This window comes from Panthera uncia (assembly GCF_023721935.1).
Source record: "Panthera uncia isolate 11264 chromosome A1 unlocalized genomic scaffold, Puncia_PCG_1.0 HiC_scaffold_17, whole genome shotgun sequence".
In the NCBI taxonomy this organism is placed as follows: domain Eukaryota; kingdom Metazoa; phylum Chordata; class Mammalia; order Carnivora; family Felidae; genus Panthera; species Panthera uncia.
Genome location: NW_026057577.1, coordinates 23,080,276 through 23,093,490, shown reverse-complemented (window position 1 = coordinate 23,093,490; position 13,215 = coordinate 23,080,276). Strand labels below are relative to the sequence as shown.

The following is a 13,215-nucleotide window of genomic DNA, read 5'->3' as shown; positions in this document are numbered from 1 at the left end:
TCTTACTGCTTCCTACAATGATTCTTTTTTTTTTTTTTTTCTCATTCTAGCTGTTTTACCAATTTCAAAGCTATTTTAGATGCGAAATTATTCATGGTCTATCTTTTTGGTAATTTTGCCTTTTTGTACCAACAAAGGCTTTTCTTAATGAAAATGTTCCCATTTCCTCTTTTCTGTTTGTCATTTCTTGGTTCATATGGGTCCAAGTCCTTATATTCATTTTTGTTTTAGGTGGTTCCCTTAGATGCAGCTACATGATGGTCTTTTTAAAACCACACATAAGATATTCGTCTTTAAAGAAACTTACTTCATCCATTAAAATTTTTTCTGATGAACAGTTTGATTTTTTTTCATTTCTTCTCTGGCATTTTTTTCCCTCATTTTTTAAAAATTTAAATCCAAGTTAGCTAACATATAGTGTAATAATGATTTCAGGCATAGAATTCAGTGATTCATCACTTCCATGTAACAGCCAGTGCTCATCCCAAGACAGTTTTTATTTTTCTTCCTGTGTTTCTTATTTTCTGGTATTTGAAGTTATTTGAGCTCAGGTTGCTATAGATGTTTTATTTTAGCCCATTATTTTTAAATTAATTTTTTAAGGCCAACCTTAGCATATTGGAGGCATAATTATAATATTTTAGAATGAATTTGTAAGAGAGACAGGGACACAAAGTTTGGGTCAAATATACGCAAAACCGCTCCCATTTTCCCTTTTCTTCTGCTCAGTGAGACACTGCAAGCAGCCAGTGTTCACACATGCTTTCTTCCTTCTTTTCCATAAAAATGAATGGTCATAAAGTTTCTGAAAATTTAATTCTATTAAGAAATGAGAGAAAACAATTTAAAGTGTTCTACCATATTACTGGTATTTTAAAGGAACCCTAGATAAAAGAAATCAAGCTCTCTTATCTGGAACTTCAAATATTATGCAGTTGGTAGAAATAGAATTTTTTTAGCAGGACAGACTTTTCACCTAGGAATCACAAAGCCAACTAACTATTCAACTGATATTAGAAAAGTAAAACAAAAACAAAAACACAAAAAGCCAAGAAGAGAATATTTTATCTGGAAAATCAGTATGACAAAACAAAATGCGAAGAAAATGCTACATTTTTGATAAAGGTATTAATTAAAGATCATTGCCTCTGCAATCCAACTGGCCTTACCCCTAGCTCTCTGACTTAACACCCTGTGACTTGGGCTCAGGCACCTCCATGCTTCATTTTCTCATCTGTAAAATAAATAATAGCACACAGCACTTATTTTGGTAAATTATAATAATTAAGTGAGGCCGTATATTTACACATACACCACACATACATATGGTTAGCATTTAGCACAGTGCCTTCATGACATATCATAAAAGCTTAACAAATATTAGTTATTTTTACCAAAGAGGATACGGTATTTACCAAAAAGAATACGGTATTTAGCATTTAATCTCATGATACCTTCATGTGATAAAAAAAAAAAAAAAAGCAAATCCCAATCAAGAGACTATTTCTCAAAAGGGAATAAAATTGAGGCATATTTACTTTATAGACATTCATCATGAACCCTAACAGTGTAAACAAAAGTATATCTAAGTGATTTATACCGACCCCCAATAAAAAAAAATGAAGATATAACATGAAGATATGACAAGGAAAATGTTACCTTCATACTTAGGCCATTTTTTTCCATTTCTAATATGAAAACAAATCTTTTGATTTATTTATTTTTTAAATTTTTAAATAGCACGCAAGTGGGGGGAGAAGGGCAGAGGGAGAAAGAGAATCTTAAGCAGGCTCCACGTTTGACCCAAGGTGGGTATCTATCCCATGACCCTGGAATCATGAGCTGAGCCAAAATCAACAGTCAGATGCTCAGTCCACTGAGCCCCCCAGATGCCCCTACATAGCCAGGTGAAACTAGTCTCATCCCTGCTGCTGCCCTTGACAGATACAGGAGCAGCATGGAGCTCCAATTCCTACATCTACCATCAGGAGACACAATTTACTGAGCTCAAAGGGAAAAACTGGAGATTCATCCCCTAGCCACAGATGTTAGCAAAACAAGAGCATCCACCAAGAGTAAATGATATCTGAAAAATCCTGTCTGGACACAAAGAATATCCTTAGTATGATGGTCATTTCAGAAACTTTCCTTGCATCCCACAGTGCTCCAGCATTTGCTAGGCTGGCGTATATGATCTTTATGCAAAAACACAAATGGGCTTCCAGAAGGAAACAGCAGCTATATAGAGGTCCTATAATTTGAAAAAAGGGGGGAAATGAAGGTAAGAAAAGTCTATTCTCTTCTCCTTTCCACCCAGGCATTGTCCTTCTGCCCCTCTCTGCATTTCTTTGTCTTTTTCTCTACCTTTGTCTCTTTCTCCTTCTCTCTTGGTGCATCTCTGCCTCTCTTTGTCTCTCAGTTTCTCATACTTTTCCCTCACATCTGTTGGGATAGCTCCCCTTCCCTCATCCATTTCGTGGGACCTCCAGAGAAGACAAGGAGTATGTAGACATTTTACATAAAACTAAACACTTACAAGCACTTAATATCAGAGCCAGCACATCTGTGACTGGAGAGTATCACAGTTCCTTCACTATAGTATACCTCAGCTTTGACTTTTACATCCAAATTTATAACCACCCTATTGCTCTAGCCTTTTATCATTCTCTTTTGTATATTGTCAAACAATCTTGGTTAACTTGTTTCACTTAGTCTTTCTAGCCCCAATAAATTATCCCCCTCAAAATACCCATGTTATCATTCTATTTTGCTCAAGAACCATACTGAACCATCATTGTCTTTTGGATCAAATTTCAAAGAATGAATCTTACATTCCAAGATCTCCTATGAGTACCCAACCCTATTCTAAACTGACTCAGAACAGCTCACCAGCTCTTCAGGCAACCTCCTCATGATACTCACCACTAGCTTTCTCCAGCTTCTTTCTGTTTGCTCAGAGTATCTTCATCCCCTTGAATGGCCACACCCATTCACTTTATCTCTAACATCAACTCTTTCAATCTCTGAAGAACCTTCTAATGCTAGCCTTCTTTTTTCCTAAGATTCCAATTATTTTGAGAAATACATGATAGTCTTTTTCACATTTTTCTCTCTAGTGCATGAGAATAGATTTCCAGCCCCACCCCCCGCCCCGATCAAGTTCCTTCTCTGTATGTGGAGTTACATTATAATTTCCATCTCTAGGGGCGCCTGGGTGGCTCAGTCGGTTGAGCGGCCGACTTCGGCTCAGGTCACGATCTCGCGGTCTGTGAGTTCAAGCCCCGCGTCGGGGTGTGTGCTGACAGCTCGGAGCCTGGAGCCTGTTTCCGATTCTGTGTCTCCCTCTTTCTGACCCTCCCCCGTTCATGCTCTGCCTCTCTCTGTCTCAAAAATAAATAAACGTTAAAAAAAATTTTTTTTTAAAAATAATTTCCATCTCTACCTAAATCATCCACACACAGGTGAGTCTGCCTTGACCATTCTCATCATGATCATCAGCCTTTATTACGTATTTTCTCTTCGAGAGTTGATTAACAATTTTAGGCTCTCCTGTTGTCCTATTTTTACTCTGCTATTACAGCTGGTTATGAGAGAGTACATGCTCTATGTGCCCTCTACTCCTGCTTACATGGGTTGTTTCAGGTTTTTAGCCTCTGAAAACCCTAACTAAGTGTACTAGTGCCCTGGTGGATGAACGTATGCAGAGATGAAAGCAGGCTTACGTAACTGGCCAATATTAACTAGAGTCATGTTTGGCATGTTCACAAAACACCTGAAATTGCTTTTGCTTCTTGCCCGCTTATGTGCATCTGACCTTTCAGTCTGTTCAAATGATTTACTTGGTCCTTTCTGCTGAAGGTGAAGTACCAGAAGGACATGATGCCATTTGGGTATCTGAAAAAATGTTGTCTTTTTTTATTCTCAGCTACTGCCTAAGGAATGAAGTTAGTGGGGTGGCAGGAATAGGTAAAGTAGAAACACTGATTTTTTTCTTCTTTGAATTTACAGAAAATCACAATGTAAAAAATTCCAGAAGGAAACCATTGGTGTCCTAAATTTTTTTTAACTTTAAATTTTTCCAGATTGTCTTAGACTTTGTGTTATTTATCACAGAACGGTAACACGAGGTCCCAAACTAAAAAAATGTAACATCTTAAGTATCACCAACAAAACTTTGAATTTGACTCTGCAGTAGTTGTAGTCTTCACAAATTGTGTGGTAGCATACACATTTACATGAATGACTTACAGAGTAACACATCTTCAAAGCTTATAAAACTTTATACCCTTCAAAACAATTTTTCTGGACTTAACTCACTTTAAAATTTTGTTTTTAGAGTTCAATTTGTTACACATGTGTACTTCCAGATTAAAAAGAAAAGCCAGACGTTCATTCTAAGAAGTAATTTAAATTGCATATTCCCATTATAAAAAACTAAACACCATTAAAGAAGAAAGATTTCCTTCCCTGCATTCCTGCCTCTGATCCTACTGCCCTCCTACTGTTCTCGTTTTTTCCACAGAGAAAATGTTTATAGGTTGACATTAATGTATTTGGGTATATGCAAATATTTAGTTTATGCTTTAGCTTTTTATTAAAAAAAGTAATGCTTGTCCATGGTCAAATACAATCCAACAAAAGCCTCTTTCCATAAACAGACACCAAATCCCTCTCCAAGAAAAACTGCAAGCTTACATCTGAGCATATGTGTGATGTGTGTCTGAGAGATATGTGGAGGTATAGACATAGAGTTATAGAAACAGAACATACTGGATTCATTTTGGCAGAGAGCAGAATGTATTAATTGTTTGGGTCCTTGCTTTTTCCCCTTATGATAATCTTTCCAAATCAGCCCACAGAGAATGACCCGTTTTTAACCACCACGTTGTAAAGCGGCATCCCATTTTATCCAACCCTATTTATCAACACTTAGCTTCTGTAAAGCCCTCTGTTAACAGAGAGAATGCACCAAGAAACACAGTTCTAAGTAAATCTTCGCGTACGTGAGTACATCCGTAGTAAAACTGTTGAGTTAAAGGGTGTATTTTTCACTCTGATCTTTGTTGCCAATCGCCCTGTAAAGATAATGTCTTTCCACTGGTATCTTCCAGACACTGTGTATTAATGCTTTTCCGTATGAAGCACTACAGCGATGTAGAGTTCAGGCTCCAGTGAATGACTGTTTGGCAGCAAAAATTAATTCAGCCACTTTATAGCTTTGTTCCTTTGGGCAACATACTTAACCTCTCTGTGGCCCAGTTTTGTCATTTGCAAAACAAAAATTCGTTCGAACAACAGACGTTTATCCAGTACATATTGTGAGCTAGGCACTTTTCTAAGTAATAACAGTCCAACAGCGAACAAAGCCGACAAATTTACCCACATCCATGAATGTTAAATTCTAGAGGAAAATAATAACAAGCTACCTATCAGGATTTTGTGAAGATTAAATAAATCGATTCCTGTAAAGCACTTCTGACAACATCTGGCATACGGTAAATGTTCAGCAAACCTGTATTATTACTGTTGTTGTTATCACTACTGCCTTATTGCTGTCAATATTACTTCAAAAGAGAAAAAATGATTTGTCGATGTTTTAACTTCTTCTTTAATAATTTCACCAATACTGAACGTATCTTCATAGGTTAAAATAAAACATCTGAATTTCTTTTGTTGCAAGTTGCTGCTTTATATTTCAGTTCACCTTTTATTGCTTAGCGCTCTCTTCTCTGAATACCATGTAAAAGCACTCTCAACATCTAATAAATTATCTTTTATGAGACACGTGACTTACCATGCAGAAACTTAAGGATTTTTAATGTTTACTTATTTTTGAGAAAGAGAGACAGAGCATGAGCAAGGGAGGGGCAGAGAGAGAGGGACACAAAATCTCAAACAGGCTCCAGGCTGTCAGCACAGAGTCTGATGTGGGGCTCGAACTCATGAACCATGAGATCATGACCTGAGCTGAAGTCAGTTGCTTAACCCACTGAGCCACTCAGGTGCCCTGAAACTTAAATATTTTAAATCTTCAAATGCAGCCATCTTTTAATTGCTATGTTCCGAGGTTTAATGTCATTTTCATAATAGCTTCCTTAATCCAAGATTGTCTTATAAAATTCCTTCATGTTATTCTCCAACTTTCATACTCTTGTTTCTTTTTACAAGTTTCCTAGTGGATGTAATTTTCAATTCATAAACTCAGGAATGTAGAAATTATGATTTTACTTTTTCTTGACTCATTTATTTGAATTCTTATCCTGCTTCGTGGTATGGAACCTAACTTCAGTCTTCATGTTTCCTTTTAGCCTCCCTAAAGTTCTAACAAGTTCTACAGACACTCATAAAGCCAAATCCGGGGGAAACAGCCCTCATAATTGATTCCTTTGTCCAAATGCGGTCACCTCCCATCAACACAGCACTTCAGAACTCACAGCTTTAAAAAAAAAAAAAAAAAAAAAATTCCCTGCTTAGAGCACAGCAATCTTTTGTTTTAAAGCCACCCATGACATTGTCTACCTAGATGCACTCCCCAGCCGTTTCCTCCCTGGGGTCTTGCTTCTTTGCTAACGGCTTGCTAGCAAAGCCTACACAGACATGTCTCCCGTGCCTCTTTTTCCTTAACTCTCCCTCTCTGAGGCCTTCAAAGTTTCTAATATGAGATGACCTATGCTAAACCTTGATTCTGATCCGGACATTTTATCAATCCCATACCAAAGCTCAAGTGTTTCGAAAACAAAGCCAGAATTTCTCCTTAATCTAGCTATATTCCTTTCCTTAGGCAATGAGGCAAGAAGGCCGAGTAAGTAAATGGGACAAGAGGAAAGTAAGAAATACAAGTAGAAAAAAAAAATAGAGAATTGAATATTTAGCTTGGTACATAGAAGTGAACTAGAAACACTAGAAATGAACTCTAGCCACATTAAGCCAGAAAGTAATTAGATCTCCGTTCTCCAATCTCCATTAGAACTGGAGTACCTAGAATACAAAGCCAACAATGAGTAGACTCCGGCCATTGGAAGAGACTGCTATAAACATGACAGCTGCCTCCACTAAGCCCAGCCTCCACAGCAAGTACTGCTCAACTCTGGCCACTGGATATCACCACTACAACTGCTGTGCCATTGCTGCTGTCAAGCATGCAAATTACTACAACAACCACTACTATGTAGTTGGTCGTAATGAAAACCTATCTCAAGGTTGATATGCCTCTTTATGTCATAAGCTACTGACTGAAAGTCTCTCTTTTGTAAATTGACTGGTAGGGATTGAGTCATGGGCTTTCCATGCGAAGGCACCTGCCAACGAGAATATTTGGCATTTCAGCTTTTATAGAGTACAGTCATTACTGACACATAAGGTAAGTGACTCCCCAAATGTAAGATAGGAATTTCTATGACCGGCACCTCGTAAAAAGATAAATGTTTTACTACAGAGTGTCACCTCTGGCCATCCAAAGTTAGTATGTTTATTTGTGCTTCCAAGCAAAACAAACTCAATCCTGTTTAATTCAAGTAGCCCTCATAGGACACCACCAGCAACAAAACATACATGGAACGACTCCCTAAAAAAGCGTACATTCAAGATATTATCAGTTACCACATCCAGATCCAAGTCCAGGGTCTCCGGGAGACAGGCATTCCTCCTGTGGTTCCACCATTCCATAGGAGTATCCTTTCACATATTGAGAAAGTGAGAAATTTCACCATCACCACCACCATACTCTTTAAGAAGAAATATATCTAAATTTAGCATGGAAGAAAATAAAAGTATCTTCAAGAGGTATGAAGAATTTTTTAAGTACTTATTATTCCCCTCCTCTATCACTCTTTGTATCATCTTTGGCTTCAACTAGTGCCTCAGGTGATTTGATATTTGGTACCAGATATAGAACCACAGCAATCATTCCAGAGAAATTTAAATACTTAACATATTCTGCTTGTGATTACTGCAGCCTCTGTTGACTTTTACACTGGACCTAGAAAACTCAGCCTAATCACTAGTTGGTGACTGACTGGTGATTCCCAGTCAACATGACCCAGACAGGACTATGTACTGATTCATTAATATTTTCTCTCCAATTAAGAAACAGCAGTTGAAAATTAGTAGTTCATGTCACTAGCTGGGTCTTTGGAGGCAATTCGTTAATGAGAGATAAAATGTGAACCCCTTCCAAAATCTAATGCAATAGTTTAAGGGGAAGCAATAGTTAAGAAGTCAATGCATGTCTGATAACAAGGACTTGGTTTGAGCGCACTTTGTGAAGTCTAAGCCATGATCAGAGACTGGTGCTACTGTAGAGCTGGTTGGCCTTACATCTATGACTTCTTTTAGAATTAGGAAGGGGGAGTCTGAGGACAACATGGAGAAAGAGATGACTGGAGCTCATTTTCCTTTGGATGCAAAGATCTGTACTGTCATTTGGGCTGGGATCCCAAGACACAATTTTATTTACACAACTCATAAATAGGCCTTGTTTTTCAAACTCTCCCTTTTCTCTTTCCTACTCCAAGCTGTCATTGGAGTATTTAATTCTCCTGAACCATGAAGATGAGAATCAAAGTAGGATGTGTGCAAATCCCTAAAGTCAGCCCAGTGAAAAGCATTCTGCAAAGTGAGTGACAGTAGTAATTAATACAAAGGAAAATGTTGGGGGGTATGGAGGAAAGGGTAATGAGTTTGGTTTTGCACATGCTGTGGCTGTGGGGTCTGGTCACCGCTGAGTTGAAGGTGTCCAGTAGGAGATGGGGATTATGGATCAGGGCTTCAAGAAATAAGCCAGAGTTGTAGTTGCATTTGGGAGTCACTGTCATAATCCAAGTCTGATGTGTGGTACTGACAATCCAGATAAATTCTATGCTTACCAGTATCACATCAAGTTTATTTTTTTTTATTTTTACTAAAAATTATACATTTTGTAAATGAGAATGAATGCAACAGAGAATGAATGCAAAAGGACCAAGGATAAAACTCTGACAACCACCAAAATTTAAACGGGAAGAATAACTGGAAAAAGAATCCACAAAAGATGACAAAACATGAAACGTTTCAGAGTCTTTTCTTTTGTCTTGAAAAGGAGACACATTTGAAGCTCCTGAGTGGCTCACTTGGTTAAGTGTCCAACTCTTGCTTTCCACTCAGGTCATGATTTCATGGTCATGAGACTGAGCCCTGCCTCAGGCTCAGCCCAGAGCATGGAGCCTGCTTGGGATTCTCTCTCTGCCCCTCATCTGCTTGTGCTCACTTGCATTCTCTCTCACGCTCTCTTTCTCTCCAAATAAAGAAATAAAAAAAATTTTTTTAAAAAGGAGATACATTTGATTTTTTATGTTATTTTCAAGTTTTCTTATTCAGTGGGTGGGCAGGAGACTGGGGTGAGAGTTCTAAAATTTGTCTATGGGACACCTGGCTGGCTTAGTTGCTAGAACATGTGACTCTTGATCTTGGGGTTGCTGTGGGTTCAAGCCTCACATTGGGCATAGAGATTACCTAAAAATTAAAATCTTAAAAAAAAAAAAACTTTGTATATGGGTACATGCCAGTCACAATGTTCAGAGGACACTCAAAGACTGAGTGTTTTCATTGAGATGAACAAGGGGAATCCAGAGGAGAAAAGATTTCCATGTGGAAGGATACCCCTGACATGAAATATGATGGAGAAATGGGGTAGAATGAAGAATGGAAATAGGCTAGGAAACAGGAGAACATGTCATCTCCTTTCCCCTCCTCCCACTAAGCTGTGGTTTTTCCTTAATATATCACATTCACACTCACCATTCCCCCCATGGTTTACTGGATACTGCACTGAACTGAGTTTCTTATTACCAGATGCTCCCTCCTGAGGCTCAAAGGTTTCTGTCCAGCACCTAATTCCCCATCTATCCCACATACAGTCAAAACTGCTCTTCCCCTAAGGTCTAAGACTAAATAATACACGAGAATTCTGTCATGGCACACACCCATTGAAGCTACAATTGTTAATCAACCTGAAAGTACAGGTTTCCATTCTTTTGTGACTTTGTCATAGCACTCCCATTCTCAGAATTCTTTCTTCCCTCAAGGTGCAGGAAAGACATGGCATTATGCACCCTGGACAAAGTAAAGGATGGGGCTTTTCCCTGCATAGTTCAGCTAACTTTGAACTTCGGTGGGTGGCAGTCTTCACCATCAATGGCTCTTCAGACTCGGAATCCGACACAACTCCACACACAAAAAACAAATATCCTTATGTATTTTAAGTAAATAATCTTTGTCAACTTAATAGTTACTTCTTTTTTTTTTTTTAAGATTATTTATTTTGAGAGTGGGGTGGGGGGTAGGGGAAGAAAGAGAGGAGAGAGAGAAAATCCCAGGAAGGCTCTGCACTGACAGTGCAAGGCTGGAACTCATGAACCATGAAATCATGACCTGAGCCAATGCTTAACCAACTGACCCAGCCAGGCACCCAAGTCCGTAGTTGCTTCTATTTAATGAAATACATTCCCTGGTAATCAAGATAACCAGTATTTTTCCCAAATAATATAAATTAACTAATTCCAGGTTTTGTAGACAGATGATACATTGCCATCAACTTACATTTCTTTGTTATTTCTCTCTATTCTCATTATGCGGTCCCAAGAGTAATGTTTAAAAGTTGGAGGTTTATGAACATTCTCTTTACCAAGATAAAGGGCTGTTCTGTTAGCTAGGACTCAAACAATAGATGGAACAAAAAACTTACAGATTTTGGTGTGAGTGGGATTTAAGTTTTAAGAGCTACTTGTGAATCTATTCTCACAAGCATCTCACACCCTTTTGGAGCTTGTGTATCAACATAGAAACAGAGTACATTTAACAAAGGGAATTTAATTTGATCTCCTGGCCACTTCCCTCTTACTACACACTTAATCTTTTTAGCCAAGTGCTCTATTCCTACAGAAATGAGAGCAATCAAGAACTAAAATGCAACAGTCTAAGGAAAGAGGTAATATTTAAACATATAAACTAGCGATAAAGGATGTCTATGAACATACTTTGTAAATAGCCCTAAAACACATCCTAAGTAAATGTTTCATTATCCTCAGACACAGCACCTGCTACAATGGAAACCACAAATAAACAGGAGGAGCACTAATCATTAAAGAAATCAGAGCGAATAGGGGCTCCAGGCTGGCTCAGTCGGTTGAGCGTCCGGCTTCAGCTCAGGTCATGATCTCACAGTTTGTGGGTTCGAGCCCCGCATCGGGCTCTGTGCAGACAGCTCAGAGCCTGGAGCCTGCTTCGAATTCTGTATCTCCCTCTCTCTCTGCTCCTCCTCTGCTCGTGCTCTCTCTCTGTCCTTCAAAAATAATTAGAAACATTAAAAAAACAACAAAGAGAAATCAGAGAGGATAATTCAAACTTCCATGGAAAGGAAACTGGAGAAGATGAAGCTTCAAATATGTTATCCATTTTAAAAGTCAAAGTATGCCCACTGATCTCTTCATTAGAATTTATTAATTCTTCTATCACTTAAAATGGTCTGAGAGAAACAGCAATGGTTTACAAGTACTCAGAAAATATAAGCAACTCACCAATGTTACTTACCAAAGAGGTTTATACATCAAAGCCTCAGTTGGCCTAAATTATAATGATAATAGTCAGTGTCGGGCAGAACTGCTCTGAAGATTACATGACATAATTCAAGTAAATTCTGGCATCTAGTACATAGTTACTAGTAAGGGATAGTTAAATGCCTTATAAAATCAACACCCTTTATCTAATTGGAAAATACTGAGTACTTAATTCACTTAATTCTTCGTGATGAATAAGGCTTTATGGATTCTTTGTCAATCTCTCTTCTCCTTTTTAAGGCCATTAAGTTAGGTGATTTTATCTTTTACTGTGATTTTAGCAATTTGAGAGTCTTCCTCAACTATCTAATTGTTTTCCTGAAGTTAAACAATTTTATGACTTTGGATTGTTTTTCTGATTCTAGCCAAGGTTTATAGCCATATAAATCTAAACACCTTTCTATAGGGCGCTTGGGTGGCATAGTGGGTTAAGCATCCCACTCTTGATCTTGGCTCAGGTCACAACCTCACTGTTCATGAGTTAGAACCCCACATCAGGCTGTGCCCTGATGGCACAGGGCCTGCTTGGAATTCTGTCTCTCCTTCTCTCTGCCTCTCCCGCACTTGTGCATGCTCTCTCTCTCTCTCAAAATAACTAAACAAACTTTAAAAAGTTTTCTAAAAAAGATAAACAGCTTTGTATAAATTATAAACTAAGGTGAGTATCTATCTGTTTAGTGTTTTCACTGACTGCCTTACCTAACAATAGCAAATCCTAGTCATGCACTTGATTCTATGAAAGCTTTAGGGGGTGGGTGTAGACTGCAGGCTTTCATTTGCATGAGGCCACATTTTATGAACTTGCTCTACACACACGCAGTTAAAAAGACTAATCAGCCAACAGTAATCTTTCCTAGTAGCTAGTCTTATGAAAATGGTGCTATGAACCTACCTTATTAGGATTTTATGTCCTTGCCTCAAAGGGTAAAGATTCCTTCAGCTCCATGTATGACTGTCTTCATAGAAGATGTTAACGCAGAGAAAATCATGTAGGAATCTGAAAATTCTTCTTAGATGTAAAAGGTGGTGTTAAGGACAAATTCCAGGCTCTTCCCCTCATGGGACAAGCAAAGTGTTACCAGGAGCCTGTACTGTGGCACTTTCCCTAGTTTACTGATAGGACTGGTCGATATACAACTCAACAAAAATATACTTGGCACCCATGGCAGGTCTTGGGCAGATTATATAAATGGATGTGAAACAGATACAATTAACATTTTTCACCGTCTATCATGTGCCACGAACTGTATTGCATGCCTGTAACAGCCATTACTTAAATTATCTCACTCATCTTCACAAGCACTCAGGAATGCTGTTAGCAGTGTCTTTCCAGAGATGAATAAACACTTTTAGAACATGAAGTCATTTTCCCAGGACTCAGTTTAAATCCTAGGGTTTAAATTCGGTTTATGTTGCTCCAAAGCCCATTGCATTTGTGTAATGTCATGTGGACATTTATAAGGTAAGGAAATAAATACAATTAAATGCAAGTGTATGTGTACATACATAAATTTATGCATATTTATGCACATGGACATACACTTATGCATTTATATGGAGAGCTATAGGCGATCAGAGGATGTAAGAACTGGGAATCTGGGCCTACCAGCACTACATGGGGGAA

The 13,215-nt window shown here is 38.2% G+C and overlaps 1 protein-coding gene across 1 annotated transcript in view; it reads right to left on the bottom strand.

The window, feature by feature from the left end:
• Positions 1 to 376: 376 nt before the first annotated feature.
• The window catches only part of ISOC1 (isochorismatase domain containing 1), a 135,755-nt gene continuing 122,916 nt past the window's right edge, over positions 377 to 13,215 (bottom strand). The window contains exon 5 of the mRNA XM_049649121.1: positions 377 to 1,234. Within this exon, the coding sequence (XP_049505078.1) occupies positions 1,223 to 1,234 (12 nt within the window). The 3' untranslated portion in view covers positions 377 to 1,222. The remainder of the gene's footprint in view (positions 1,235 to 13,215) is intronic.